The sequence below is a fragment of the Trachurus trachurus genome, assembly GCF_905171665.1.
Source record: "Trachurus trachurus genome assembly, chromosome: 14".
Classification (NCBI taxonomy): Eukaryota; Metazoa; Chordata; class Actinopteri; order Carangiformes; family Carangidae; genus Trachurus; species Trachurus trachurus.
The window spans coordinates 10794616-10810704 of record NC_139903.1 but is presented as its reverse complement, the minus strand read 5'-3'; the positions used below and the strand labels follow the sequence as shown (position 1 = coordinate 10810704).

The following is a 16089-nucleotide window of genomic DNA, read 5'->3' as shown; positions in this document are numbered from 1 at the left end:
CCGATCTGTAGCAGGTACGCCTTTTGAAAAATTCAGGATGCGGTTAAAATGATTTTTAATTTCTAATAAAGAGCTTTGGTAATGATTAATGACTGAACAGGTTTGAATTCTGACCGTCACAGCGTCATGCTGTGTCATAGATCCATCCATCCAAACAGTTTCCTTAAGTTACTGCTGTTTTTAACAGTTTTAACCTAAATAATAACACATTTATAATCATGTAGTTTTGTGTAACTTGGTATATTTATACTATAAATGATTTTATAAGGATGTGTTTAATAATATTTAACAGCTATCTTCCTGTAGTGTAAAACTGTAGCTTCTGTTTTGGCTCACACATGCTCTGAACAAAACAACAGTGAAAAAACAAACCAAAAAACTGCGAATATTGGGGATCCTAAAAGAAAATGACAAGTCATTCTCCCTCCCAGCGTGGTTTTCTCCCTGTAGCTCCTGCCATCATAAATATTTAACCTCTGCATACATTGTGAATGAGAAAGCAAAGGACAGAAAATAACAAGCCATCTACATACTAGCTTCACCCAACCTAAGCAGCACCACCCCATCTTTAAACACATGTACACACACTCGCATGCTATCGTCCCCTGCTGCGTCTGCTGCAGGGGAAATGGTACAGAGAGCCTCAGGTGGCCTCTGATCTCCACCTCCTCTCCCCCGTCAATGACACAGACATTTGTTGGGAGATGGCTGATGTGACTCTGTGTGGAGGGGGGGAGCAGCAGGCATGGGTCCCAAGCTGCAAGTTCAGCTGAAGCGAGGGGAGGGGAGGGGGGGAAAAGAAAATAAGACAAGAGCTGCTCTGTCACACTCTGCCAAAAATACAAATCGTGCCTTTCCTTTCCTCGTGCTCCTCTTTCCTTCCTTTCTGTCTCCACCCTCCTTTCAGTACCAGTGAGAGGAACGGTTCATCTCACTATTGTTTAACTGGTATTGGTGAGAGTAAACTGGCTGGCAGCAGAGGGAGGAGGTGTGTTAATGCGTGTGTGTATGTGTGTGTGTGTGTGTGTGTATGTGTGTGTGGCCTGGGAAGCCACTCCTCCTCTGAGCTGATTCCAGTCATCACAGCGATAATGAAGTGAGCACGACGCCGCCTGCCTGCCCGCCCGCCCGCCTGCCAGTGTGACATACTGTCACTGTTCTGGAGGACACGCACACTCGCACACATTCACACACATTCATACACACACACACAGTCATTCACTGACAGGACACGCAGCCTGCCTCCTCCTCACACATGCTCTCTCACACACACACACTCACACAGTCCTGGGAAGGAGTGGGGAAGAGAAAAGAAGACCATAAGGAAGGAAGAGGAGGAAGAAGAGGAAGAAGGAGAATTTTATATCTCATGGTTTCCTCTCTATGTGACTGACCGCCATTCGGCTGTGGGTGCTGAACAGAGACAACAACCCTGACACTTGCGTCCGCACACACACACACACACACACATCCCTCCCCCGTAGCCACGGATTCTTGGATTAGTCCGCCCCGGTGCGGAGTGTGGGAGTCGCGGAGTGGACCAACATGGGGAACCAGGCGGGGAGACAGGAGGAAACGGAGTCAGGTCTGCTTCTGTTGTATCGAGGTTTTTTTTTTCCTCAGCATCTCTTCTCCCTCTTTGTGTCTGTCTGTCTGTCTCTGTTGATGTAAAAGGGAAAGACATTTCATTTGGTAAACACAATAGGTGTGAGCTTAATCTCCTGTCATGTCATGTCTGAGAATATCTCTGACAAGACAAGTCCTGACTAATGAGAACTGACTGAGATGTGCACCAACAGAGCTGACTGACTGATGAGTAGTGATTAATATGCCCCGGAGCTATAGAGGCTGTTTAAACGGGTCAGAAGAAAAAGAAGTTGGTTATTCTGCTCTGTTCTCCTGCCACTAATTGTGCGAGCGTGTCGACGTGTTGATATGGATCTAGTGTGTTGTGTTTCTCTTTTTTTCTGCGTGTGTATGTGTGTGTGTGTGTGTGTGTGTGGATATCAGGCAGGGGGAAAGTGCTGAGTGAGTGGCTGCCAGTGAGCATGAGGGAACCTGCTGGAGGAGATGGTATCATCAGTCTCGTAGCGCACATCCCTCCGCTGCCCCCGAGCTCACTGCGCCGCTCTGTAAGATTTCCATTTCAAAGTAGCTCTGATCTGCACTCAGCAGCAACTTCACACTCATCCAAAGACAACCCAGCCCTTGTAACCTCTCTGATTTTCTTAAACAAAACAATCATTTGCATCTTAATGTGTGTGCATGTGAGCAGAGCCTCCTCATATATACACCTACATACTGTATATAGAGCTTCATCATGTAGTTCTGCTGTTATGTGATGATATTTGTGTGTTTTTATCCCAACAGAAATAGACACTAAATAGACCAGAGCCAGGTGGCAATATACATGCACACACACACACACACACACACACACACACACACACACACACACACACACACACACACACACACACACAGATAGTAGAGTATTTTATCAGTGGTGGGTGTTTAAGCTGTATCATTTCATAGCAGTGGCATGTGTTGCTTGAAGATAGAGCACAGTGGGCTCAGATTGGAAGGCATTGGTTGCAAGCTGCTGCATGCTTGGAAAGATTAGCTCCCCCCAATTTCTTCTCCGTGCACACACACATACACACACAAACACACACATACAGCATACAGAAGATTGTTGATTGCCGAGTCAAAAAGTAGGAAGAAAGCTAGCTAATAAGACCTTCTTTGATGTCACTAATTATTCATAGTTACTGTGCAGCAGCATTCGGTCCTTGTTGTTGAATATTGCTCTTGGTACAAAATAATAATGACACTGGTGTTGTGGAAGTATGTTGGGTTCAAAAATAAACGATTCTTTTCTCTGTAATCAATCACTGTGTCCCAGGCTATGAAAAGTATAAAAAATCTGCTTGGTACAGTCCTCCATGACCCTTGTTCCAACTTCCCACATGAGCCTCCATTTCAAAATGAAACAGTCAGCAATATTGTGTTAATTGATTCACTTTTATATATACAGTAAATCCACTCTCAATTTTCTCAAACGAGTCTCTAAAGTAAATGCGGATTGATCGATAAACGACTTGATTTCCATTATGCTCACTCGTGACATAAAGCTGTGGGTCTTTCACTGCTGAGGCCAAGAGCACAGAAGCCCTTGACTCTGTTTTACACAAGGTAGACCTGTAATAATGGGCAAAAGGACTTGTAAACCCTCTTTAATCCGAGGTTCATTATCTTGCTTCTCTCTGATGTGCAGCAATGTGGTGATGGACAAGAACAGAGAAGTTCATGCTCTTCATGTTAGCCTCAGTTTCACCCAGGCTGTGAAACAGAGCCAGCTGAGGTTTGTCAGGCTGTGGGCTTGGAAAGCAGAATAACAGCTCTAGTGCTGGAAGTCGGAAAAGAAATGTGGGAACAGGAGGAACTCGTTCAGCTTTGATTGATGGCATTATCTCTGAAGTGGCAGGCTAAGGAGTTAGCTGTCTGCTGCAGTGATAAGACGCTTGATATCAGCAGCAAAGTACACCGAGGGCTACTACACAGAACCTTCCTGTCTCCCCACTGACTCTCACCAGGAGAGCAGCCAAGACCAGAGCCTGTGGTCAGCATGTTGTCGGCCGCTGATGAATTGTCCGTAAAATATTGTCCAATAACAGCGTGTCTATTTTCAGGGCTCCGACTCAGTCAGTCGGACCCATGAAAACATGTGAAAACACGCTGGTGTATCTTAAAATAAATTGTCCCGACTTCCACATGGTCAAAAATGGGAAATTTCACGCAGTTGTGGTTCTTCCAGAAGTATGATTGGGATGCTTGAAGGTAGCTGTAATGTTTGAGGACGCTGCCAAAAACATGGAACAGCGCAGTGTTTTTCAAAAGAAGGGAATGCTATCAGCGTAGCGGTCAGAGTGTTGTCATTGGAATAACATTGTTCTTTCTGTCCGCTGTTACTGGCGGCACAGCAGCACTGAATTATTATTTTTTATGGGTATTGGACTAGTAGAAAAACAAGCTCGGTTAGCTCCTTAAAGGTTGAATATGGAGAATGCGTATTAAAAAGCTATATTTTTTCAAAAATAATACTACCACAGTGTGTTTAGAGGGGTGCAGAATAAAAGTATTGCTTTTCCAGAAAGAATTATATGTAGTCTGAATGAATTGATTAAAAAAATTTGAAGCTGTTTAATGAAGGTAAAAATGAAACACAAGGTAAATACCCTGCATAGTTCTTCCCTGTGCTACTCTGATCAGACAGCGTCCCTAGCAATGGGCCTGGCAACCGACTGCAGGAATTATTTTTCTGTTATGAAAATATTAGTTTTAAGGACCAAAAACACTGTTCGGGTGTGGATTAAAGGCCCAAACCCGTAGAAAAGTATCCGGTTTCAGCCACTTGCGTTCACGTGCGGACATGGTCTGAAAATGAAGACTTTTTCCACAGTATCTATCTCTTTACCTTTTTAGGACTGTTCTTCATGTTATATGCCCCCCACCGCAGGTGTATTCACCTACTCTTAAAGGGGAACTGTGCAAGTCCGGTCGCTTTTCCTCTGTTTTGCTAACCCTCCTCTCAGCCATGTGCATTTGTTTACAATGAAACTGGTGAGAAATCAATCAATAGAGTGGTACATAACGTTATATATCATACACGATGTTACTATGTGTATATTTATGTAGTCTTATCCGTCATAAACAAGAGATAGTGGGGTTACTGGGCACATTTGTGTCATGGCACTGATCTTGCAAGTTGGTTTTCAGCCAAGAGACGCTACGTGGAAGACAAAGAGCCTCCATTTTCAAGTTACAAGTCACCATCACAATTACTCCAAAGTTGTTTAATTAAGGCAAAAATGTAGCATATTTAAGATAAAAACCCTGCATTGTTCCTCTTTAATTAAAGCACTCCTCAGGAGTTTGTGGGCATGTCCAGGCTGTTCTTGACTGACTCTCCTCAGGATCACCTGTTAACTCCCTTTGATTTTTTAGGGTTACACAACTAATGTTTTTGTCACTGCGACTGATAAATGGAATAAATTCCCATCAGAGTTTCACCCATCTGTTGAAGTCAAGGTCTTATTAGCCAGAATAACTGAAAACACCTCTGTGTGTGTTTTTTTTTTTTTATATATTGATATCTTCTTGCTTGCCCTGATAAGTACCACTTCAGTGATCACTAGACAACAGCACCCTGGCCTGTTAAGATATAAAACCATATCTTCATGCTATGCTTCACAGTAGGAATCAATTCTGCATGGCTTCTGCTTGAAGGACTCCTTTGTAAGAAATGTAGCAATATCAGGATCTCTACTTCCCCAAAACCATGGGTGAGTGTTTTACCAGTCATCTTGCTAAGATATTTATTACAGCACTGAAAATATAATCCCAACTCCGCCACTTAGTGGAACCCGCTCTCATCCTATGATGGTTAAGTTAAGTGCAGCCAAGACCTGTCAATCAGGACACTTCTGGCACTGATCCTGTGTCTGGTGAAACCCTGATTCATTGTGCCTCATGGGAACTGCTCCCATTCAAAGCAGATTACACCACAGTGAGCAACAAGCCAAAGAATGTGGAAGTTTGTAGATTATTTTGCCATCTCAACACACGTATCGGAGCAAATTGACGTAGAGCAGGGATTCAACATGAGGAAATGAGTTTGTCCAACTTGTGATAGCCAGGACACTGTGAGGAAGTTGCCTCAGTCATACTTTCCATGGCAGTTCGACGTTGGTTCAGTAAACACACCGGCCGTTCCAGAGCGCTTTGTGTTTGCAGTGCAAGGCGGGTGCTGTTTCAATATCCTGTTTGTGTAACTGGAGACTATAGCGTGAACATCAAAGTTGATTTATTATAACTTGCCGGCCCGAGGTCACAATCATCACTAATTTATGGTAAAGCAACTGTTTATGAAATGGATACCAAAAAGAAAAACCCACTTGAGCTGGATGTGACATATCAGCCTCTGACTGGGTTCAATATTTATGAAATCAAACTTGTCCTGATGTGGTTATCTGTCAGCAGCTGGCTGTGGTTCTTCCTCAAGATGAAAACACAAGCTCACTATGGAGCCCAATGAATGATCATACTACATTAAATTTGGTTTCATGTATTGTGATGCAATATCTGAGGACCATCCATCCGTCCACCCACCTTTTTTTTTTTTTTTTTTTTTTAAATCACAGTGACGCAGAGACTTTTTATGGGGGTGCGTTAAACAGCTAATCTGATTTAATTTTTCATGTAGGGCTCTTTGTGTGAGAGTTCGGGCTGAGGTCAGGTCCTCTCAGGACTGCGTGAACTATCATCTCAGAGTTCACCATATAACTCTGCCTCGCCCAAAACTTTCCCTAAACGCCGTTGTGACTGACCCATTACTGTATAATGGCTCATTCACAACAGCAACAGCCTCATTGTTGACTATGTCTTAAAGTTGTGGTGAAAGAAAAGCGAGCCGCTGAAACCTAAATGCTGGTTCAGATTAGGGGCTGATGTTGTTTTGACCTTTTTTTGCAAATCCCTCTCTTCTGTCGCCCGAGGTCAGTTCAAGAAAGTAAATCACAAACGCCTAATCCAACCCATGTATTATTTATTCTGAAGGTATATACGACTAGGACGGGAATCACCACAGGATTAAAGCTAAGTTTAGCAATACTCATTACAACCTGTTACCCATCACACAGACTGATCCTTTAAACCTGCAATCATGTAAAATGGCATATCATTATTCCTTCAGTGAGTGCCGTGTTAAACTGTTTTCCATTTGGAGCGAAAAGCAAGTTGGCCCGCTCATGTGCCGCACTATTGGATGTCTCTGTAGGGTATTGGCTGCATAAGTAGTGTAAAGCGGAGCGTAAGGACACTGTGTTAAAAGTCTTTAGCATGCAGGCCAGTTAAAATGATTCAATCAAAACGATTCAAGGAGCCAAGGAACTGCAGGCCAAGTGGCTCTTTGTGGCTCGCCAGCCCTCATGCTGCACTTTCATGCTGTGGCTGCAGAGGAAGCACAGAGCTGTTCACTTCTCAGGCAGAAACAAGCGGCTCAGCTTAAATACACAATGAAGTCTTGCATACTGTACATCTTTTCTGAAAGGCAGGGTGGAAGGTTTGCTCAGTCAGTTGTCGGCACATTTGATTAACGCGCCGCCTGCTGATTAGAGAGACAGTGACTTCAGACTGAGAGTGTAAAAGGCTGTTTTACTGCACTCCTGCTTACAGAGGAGTTTGGGAATACTTGATGCTTCTTTTACTGTAGAGTTACATTAAAATGCTGAAGTCAGCCAGTTACAGTAATGCTCATGTTTTTATTCAGTCATTCCTCCTTCCTTCCAACATTTTCCTGTTTTTTTATCCTCTCCAGACACAACCAAAATATTTACTTGTCTTTGTAAGTTTTTTCTTTTTGGTTTGTTTTCTACTGCTATTTAAAGGGATGGTATAACATTTTGGCAAATTGGCCCATTGCCATAATCCCTATAGTCTTAATAGTAGGTTCCTTACATTTAATTGTCGGTGCAAGCTATTTTTAGAACGGCGGAGCAGAGCCGTAAGCTGCTCAGAGCTACGCTACGGAGGCTAATGGGATGTCTTGGTGTCCCTCATCAAACTCATCATATACGAGACGGAGTTGTTTTCGAGGCAAATTCAGAGACTGCTTGCCAAAAAACTGCCCCCGACGAGAACGCACATCAGCTGTTTTGCATGAATTTACCTCGAAAACAACTCTGTCTCGTAACGTTCTGTCATTATCTCATAGCGTGGTGAATGAATTGTCCACAAGAGCGTTTTGGATGTGTGTATTTGATGAGTTTGATGAGGGAAACCAAGAAATCCCATTAGCCTCCATAGCGTATCTCTGAGCAGCTCGCGGCTCTGCTCCGCCGTTCTAAAAACAGCTTGCACCGACAATCAAAGCTAACGAACCTACTCCTAAAACTATAGGGATTATGGCAATGGGTCAGCCGTGTGTGGTTTGCAATGTTAGTTATTGCACCAAAAAATTGCAGTTGTGGCCATTTAGACTGAGGAGAAGTTGTGTGTGTGTGAAAATGTGAGGAGTAAAGATGTGACCATGTAAGTGAAGAACATCATAACGAGGCCAAAAATGTCCAAATCCAAGAATATGAAAAGTGGTCTGTTTGCCAAAATCAACTGTTGGGTACTTTCTAAAAAGGCAGGTGAAGAAAGAAAACTGGAAATTTAGCAAGTGGCCTGGACGTCTGCACGTCTCCTGGAAGATTAGAAAATCATTTTCATGGTAAATGAAGTTGAACTCCCTCGTTAGAGACAACCAAAAAGCTTTTCAGGGTGATGGAGTATCTGATCTCAGTCTGACTGAGCTAGAGTCCACCAGCTGAAGACCGACTAAATGCTTCTGGCAACCACTGACACCACAGAATATTAAATATAATTTTGTTTGACATTACATGTATTTGTCCAATTACTTTTAATCCCCTTCAGAGCCCAGAGAAGAAAATGTGTAACTGTTTTAGTGACCGATATGCAGGATGTACTGTACAGTATTTGGACAGACAACCTCCTGACTCTCATTATTGCATATTGCATAACCTTAACAGTATTGCTTTTATTCATTGAACATAATTATGCAGCTATGGCTTTGTAATAATATGCTTGTAGTGTGCCTCCGGTGTTATCTAAATAAGTTACACAGCAGCAAACAAAACCTCCACTGAGCTACTGGCAAGCAGGACGATCTTTTGCAATGCTTTTAGAGTGGTGAGAGTTTAGCAGAAAAATACAGAGCAATAAACCAAAGTTTTTACTATTTTTACTACTTTATTTTAACAGGACATCTCATTGGAAAAAAAAATCTCTTACAAGTGACACAACAGCCATACACAAACACACCACATATTAGAATACAGCATAAAACATACAGTACGACAGGTTCAATGAATTTTAAGTTTGTGTATTCTGAGGTGAACTTATCCCCAGTGCAAACAGCCAGTCCAATCCCCTGTGTGGGGAGGCTGTAAAGTCATTTTCCAGGACAGGTGCTCAGTAAATCTCCGGGGCAGGGAGATGCTGAACAGTAGGTTTTTGTTTACACTGCTGACTATTGTAAACACAGACACCGCTTTCCTCGTGTTAAATCCGATTGCCCTTGTTTGACATGCGTCCAAGGAGCTTCTGTTGTGTATCATTTATTTATCACCTTGCGTATGATGTCATGTCCTTGGCCATGATGACATTTCAGCTACTTTTTAGGAATAATGCTCTCACATGTCTTCTTTCATTGTGGAGTTGTGTACAGTATCTTACTACAGTAGAAGAGCAAATTTATCCTCAACAAGTGGCGATTTAATGTTTTTCAGTGGCACATACAGTTTCTGCACCACCCTGGCTAATCTCTGCTCAGCCACTGTGGCCGTCATGGAGCCTCGGCTCTGTCTATCTTCCTCTCCAGTAAGAGGAAAGGAATGCCTGCGAGTCCCGGCGACTGACTGATGGGCGCCTGTTGTTGACCCATTTCATGCCCCGTCAGTCGGACAACAGGAAGGCCAAAACACGGACTGGGTCTCTCTGTCCCTCCTCTCCATTTCCACCTGTCTGAAAAACTGCACAGCACATTTCCTGGAACCCAGAAGGGAAAGACAGGAGGAGGAGGAGGAGGAGGAGGAGATTCCCATCCATAGCTTGTTTGGTGGCGGTGACGAAGCCAGTGCGTCATTTCAGGTGCCAACTCTCTGACACTTGACCACCTGCAGTCATTAATTCATCATGACTCATCACCCGTGACCTTCCTGCTCTGTAAATTGAAGACTCTGTGCACTTTGCTCACAATGCACTCCGTCACCTCTCGACTGGCTGGCAGACTGGCTGCAGTTAACGGGCTGGTGCTGGACTGTGTCCAGCCACATGGCTCTTGCTGTGATTTGAAAGCTTATCTTCATTAGAAAGAAGGAAGCCAGCATAGTGCATTACTGTGATCAGGGAGCCGACTTCCCATGAAATAACTGAATGCCTTTGGATTACTGGAAGTCGGTCTGTGTAATTCAATTAGATGATTAGGTAATGTAAACGACAGAATCATTTCATATGCTCAGTTGCCTCAATCAGGTTTATTAAACCTGGCAACAAGCCTGTTTTTGTCACTAAACTGTATAAACAGGCAGTGTAACTTTATAGAAAAGATATTGTTATATCAGGTTAAAAGTTTCCTCCAATCAATATTTATTCTTTATTACATGAGAAGAATGAGTGTAAAAGAGTTCCTGAGGCACTAAATAGAAAATAAATTTCTTTTTCATTCATTCATTGGGGATGATTTCCCTCTCTCTCTTCTCTCTAAAGCTGGTGTTTCACAGTATTTGCTCCCTGCTATCAATGAGCGCTAGTCTTCTCAGACTGCATGAGGATTTATTCCTTGCTAGAGGAGGAAAGCTCCTCAGTGAGCCGTTTAACTGCCCATTCCACTCCTTTTCACAGATTTAATGCTTCTCAGGGGTGGCTATAAACGGCCCTGGACCTGAGCCGGCCTACATCGAAGACGGCACTAAATTAAGACTGAACTAACTCTTGGAGATTTTTTTTGCTTTGCTTTGCTTTGCTTTGCTTTGATTTGTGAAAGAGAGATTTACACTTGCATGGCTACAGTAGAAATAATTTTCTGTGACAATGATTAAGAAGTGCAGCAGCTCTTGTGCATATCGAGCAGAACCGAAGCAATCTGATGACCACACATTTCATTATGTGTTGTTTTTTTGTTTTTTTATTCCTGTCTCACAAAATTCCCACACTCACTTATGTTGTTTTTTGGCTCAATTGTTGGACAGTAACTTAATGTGTGAATTTTGTGATAAGGCAGACATTTCATTAGTAACTTTTTTTCTTCTTTGGCTGCTGTGTATTTAGTTGGTTTGTATCCGTCGTTAATCTTATCCTCGTTCCCTCCTGGAAGTCTTGAACAGAGCCGAGCAGCTCTGCTACAGCAATTGGAGATTAAGTGTCTCACAGGGACATCCCAGCCATAGTGCTTCAATGAGGGAAAGTCATCTTTCTCCTCTCTTTAATCCACCATCACTGTCCATTTGAGAGCCTGTGTGTATCTCCTCTTGCCCTCTCAGTGACAAATTAAGTAGAATCTAATCTCAGCTCTCTGTCTTGGCACAGCTTTGCCTTTCCTGGCACTGTGTCTGGCAAAGTAGTTGGCATTTGATGATGTCAAAATGTAAGTAATGAATATTCTGCAGCTGCCGTGTTGGTGTTGGAAACGGGTCATGGCTGTATTTTTGTAAGACATATTGCTGCACTTGTCAGTGGCAGCAAATACCACCATAAAATCATAAAATATCATGTTTTTTGGTCTATTTTTAATTTAAAATTAGTCTGAGGTATCTCATTTTGCCAAAAAGCCGTCAAAAAATGCCTCTCTTTCTGTTTCAAGCCACAATCTTAGGATAAACCTTTCAGATATTACAGTATTTGTGTTTAACAATTAATCTTAACATGATGTTGAGAGATTTACTTTCTAGATATTAAAGAAACAAGCTGAGCAAACATTAACTGCAGCTCAGTTTGCAGCCCCTCTGAGACATCTGTGTCTACCAGACAATGACAGAAACACAGATTATTTATTTATTTTTCTTAACGTGAAAGTGATTTATTCACTGTTTTTTACTGTTTGTCGGTGTTTTGGGATTCAAAATACACAGTAGTGCTGCTGTGTACCCTCTGAGAACTTCAGATGCTCTGACACAGTCTAACACAAAGCCCATCGATGCTGCGTGTCCCTGGTGTCAAATTTAGAGCTTCTCCATCGGACGCTCTTTTCTACTGGCTTTCTGGGATCCTGCTGTCTTGCATGTGCTGGCTTCTGGCATCTGGTCTGGTGTCATTTCTCTGTGCACATTAAGCAGCTGTGGTGATGTCATGGTTAAAGAGGTGGGCGATCTAAAGATGAGTGAGTTCATGGTCTCCATCTGGGTTTTATTCTCAAAGAGCAATAGGAAAACAGAATATGAAGTAACGAGTAATGAGACGTCTGTCCCACAGTCCCAGATCTGGCATCGTGGACTGATCTCGATCTCACTGGACTCCTTTCTCTTCCTAACAAGGACCTTATTGTCCCTTTCATTATTGTCACCTTAAATGAGAATATCACAGTCGGCCATAGAATAGACAACGAGCTGTTACGTTTGTGTCTTTCTTCCTCTGCGCTGTCTTGATGACGCTTCCTGTAGTGCATGTTAAATAATCCTTTTAAACCCACAGTGCTGATTTGGTGTTAACATCTTCCATGTGACAGTACATAATTTAGGAGCTTGTGCTGTCCTCATTCTGTCAGTCATGGATTCATCCTCTGTGAAGTTTTTAGAAAAAAGTGACTGTAGATTTTTAATGGCACTCTGGATCTTTGTGAAGTGGAGATTTGTCCAGTGACAAATTCATCTGATTGAGGTAAAGTGCTTCCTTTTGCTAATATGAATTTAAATGTGTCCTTTCAATCCAAGCAGGCCGGACTTTCTTTTTAAAGAGTGGCTTTTAGCTGAGAGTCTAATCTTAGTGACATTCACGGTTGATGGAGGCGTCTAATTCTTCATTTTTATAGCAGCTGATTTCCATGTGTTTTGGTCAGCAGCACAGCAGCATCATAATGACGAATAGAGTTTGGATTTACATCGGCGATCTGACTTTACCTCTCTTACTCGAGGCACCTAACTTTCTCAACCACAGCTGCTGCACACTCTGGGAATTTTAAACGGCTTTGTTCCACAGAAATTGTGCCAATGTTGGCAGCTTCAGCAACAGTCGCCAGTTTATTCAATAAGGGGATCGTCTGTGCAAAGTGCCTATCAATGGCACAGTACTTAAAGAGCCCACAGCGGTATAGGATTTCCATTCCAAACTAGGCCATTTGTTTGTGTGTGTGTGTGTGTGTGTGCCCCTGTGCGGTTGTGTGTGTGCCCGTTGCTCAGCATGATGAGTGTCTATCTCCTCACACAGGCTGTCTGTCTAGCCTCTGCTCTGTGGGTTTGATTATGATGTATGCATGTGAGATACACAGTGCGGTCTTTGTCCGTGCGCTGTTTAAGCTGCTTTGTGTACGAATGTGCCACATGCACCGGGACCTTTGTCATCCTTTTGAAAAACAAGCAACCCCCTTGTGTCGGCATCCCTGTTTGCTGATGATCTGAAAACAAACAAAAAAACGTTTTCAGGCGGCGCCCAGCTCACGCCAGGCATCGGTCAATACTCCTCATATTTGAGAGGGGTCTGGAAAAGGCTCGCAGCAGCAGCAGCCCACGCTGATGCCTTTTGAAATGCCACAGTTAAGCTCCGCTGTGACAATGAATGACCACAGACGGCAACGGACAGACAGTGCCAGGCACATGCTCTGTTGTCCGAGCAGAGAATATGTGAATAGGGTACAGTGACCAGCAACATGAAACTGCTGAATAATACAAGTGTCTGAATGTGACACGCTGTCTATTCAATTAGTGTCATTACACAGTGTAAACAAATTCATGCTCCCAGCACGTCTGTACACTGAGACCATTAACTTCCCTTTCAGTGTCAAGTCTGTTATACAGTAATTCTACTGTAAAAAAAAAAAATCTTTAACACTCCAGTTTACAATTTCCCAACTGTAAACTGGAGTCTGTTCAGCATCACCACTGGGCAGCTGGACCTTTAATCTAAATGCATATTTCATGTTTCATGGGAATTTAATGTAAATTTATGTGATAACTCACAATGATTGGTCTAAACACAAGTGGCATATAGAAACATTTGCGGATGATAGTGCGAATAATATTTTCCTTTTGTTACTTACTGTACTAGTAATGTTTCGAGATTTTATGTGTAAATGAATAATCTGATAGTTTCATATATTTTTATATTTTGTGTCTCATGAATTAAAACTCAGATAGGCTACAAAAAAGGTGGAAGCTCATGAAGTGATTTGGATAAAGAAGGTCAAAGTCAGCTTTATTATCAATTCTACAATATGTACAGGACATACAGAGGATCGAAATTGCGTTTCTCTCAGACCCTCCATGCAGACAATAAACATTTATAACAATTTACAAATCTAAAATACAAATCTCTAGAATATATAGGGAATATAAAACTAAACTGGAAAGAAAAAGAAGATATACAGTACATAAAAAAGTAGAAGGTACAATAGCAGCAATACAAGTGAAAATGTATAACAGTAGTGCAAGTGCAAGTTCATATTGCATTTACAGTTATAAACTAGGTGGCTTCATGAGCAGTATTGTGAATTGACTATGATTCACTGGAAGTATGTGAACATTGTCTCAATGTGTACTTTTGTTTTGTGTTGCAGGTGCTCAAGCAGCCAAGAAGTCTGGTATCCCAGCGCCTAGAGAGATCTCCTCGACCATGACGAGAGACCGCATCTCTCTGAGGGACCAGCTGAGGAGCTCTAACAGCAAGAGGATGGTTTCCAGCGCCAGCACGTCCAGCCTCTCCACACTGGCAAAGCAGACACGTAGTACGACCAAGACCCGTGCAGATTTGGAGGGTCAAGAGAAGGGTCTTCTGGAGTGCCAGGTGAAAGAGCTGCTGGCTGAGGCCAAGGCTAAAGACTTAGAGATCAGCAATCTCAGGATGGAGCTGCAGCGCTGCAAAGGTAAAGCCTCCACTGCTGCCTCTTCACCCACCAACAACTCTATCTCACGCCAGGAGCCCGCCGCGGACCGGGAGCAGGGACAGGTGGCGGAGGCCCTCGTTGTGGTCAGGGAGCTGAAGGAGAAGAACGGCAAGTTTCAGAGAGAGCTGGCGACGCTCAGGGAGGAGAACCAGGAGCTGAAGGAGAAGCTGCTCAGCTTGGAGGCTTCTCCGCTCTCCAGAACAAGCTCCCCCTCCAAGCCTTTGGTGAACGGCCTGCCCTCAGACTCCAACTCCTCCGCTCCGCAACAAGACAGTCTCCCCTCCACCACCACCAGCCCGCTGAAAACCTCCGTCTCCTCCAGCTCGGACATCACCAAGGACTCTCCATCTCCTGACTCCTCAGAGTTTGAGAAGATCCCATCGTGCTCAGAATCGGTGAGCAGCGGCGTCAGCGGCGAAGTCACTGCAACAGCGGCGGTAACCAAGGATGTGTCCGTGCAGAGCCTAACGGAGCAGATCCACAAGATGGAGGAGAGTCACCACAGCACGGCGGAGGAGCTGCAGGCGACTCTGCAGGAGCTGGCCGACCAGCAGCAAGTGGTGCAGGAGCTGACGGCCGAGAACGAGCGCCTGGCCGAGGAGAAGCGGCTCCTGCAGACCTCGCTTCAACAGCAGAGAGAACGTCTGGAGGTGCTGGCGCAGAAGAACGAGGCCCTGGCTGTCAGACTCCAGGAGCAGGCCCAGATTCAGGCCCAGAAGGAGGAGGAGCTGGGTAACCAAGGCCCCCGGCTGGCCGAGCTGGAGCAGAGATACAGCGAGCTGGTGGAGAGCTCACGCTTCGAACGGGAGAAGCTGGTGGACATCCAGCAGCAGCTGACGGGCAGCCTGCGGGCTCTGGAGGAGGAGCACCAGGAGGCCCAGGGTCAGGTGCACTGCCTCAGAGAGGAGATGAGCCGGCTTCAGGCCCAGCTGGACAGGGAGCTGGAAGCCGGGGGTCAGGCAGCGCAGGCCGCAGAGGAGCAGAAGACGACAGCGGACGGTCTCAGACTGGAAAACAGCAGACTGAAGGCACAGCTGGACATTGAAAGACAAAAGGTGGGCGAACTCAAGGCCATGCAGAGTGCCAGTGACAGCACCGAGCTGCAGAGTCTACTGAAGACGGCCCACACGGAGAGAGACAGGCTGGAGGTGGAGCTCACAGAGCGGAGGCAGGAGCTGCTGCAGGCCCAGGCCGACACCGAGCATGTGCGAGCCACAATGTCCAAGGTAGGGGGGGATGCAAGGTTGCAGCTCTGTTTCATGTTTTGTTGCATTAGGAAGTCAGAAACCTCAGAGACCATTAGTTATTTATCACTGAATATAACATATTTGTTTGGAGACCAATGTTGTCAGCAGGTATTTGTTTGAGTTCTCTGGTTAGAGAAAGTTTGTATGGTAAAAACATTTTCCACTTGGTTGCTCTCATTGTGAAGC

The 16089-nt window shown here is 44.1% G+C and overlaps 1 protein-coding gene across 5 annotated transcripts in view; it reads left to right on the top strand.

Annotated features, from left to right (window-relative positions):
- The window catches only part of specc1 (sperm antigen with calponin homology and coiled-coil domains 1), a 73947-nt gene that overhangs the window by 26750 nt on the left and 31108 nt on the right, over positions 1-16089 (top strand). For 3 of the 5 annotated variants that reach the window (XM_083986709.1, XM_083986708.1, XM_083986710.1), the window contains exon 4: positions 14330-15882. In XM_083986709.1, coding sequence (XP_083842835.1) covers positions 14330-15882 — 1553 coding nt within the window. Of the gene's footprint in view, positions 1-1173; positions 1586-12335; positions 12439-14329; positions 15883-16089 lie in introns of those variants that run through there. The other 2 variants (XM_083986711.1, XM_083986712.1) reach the window with 2 other exon arrangements.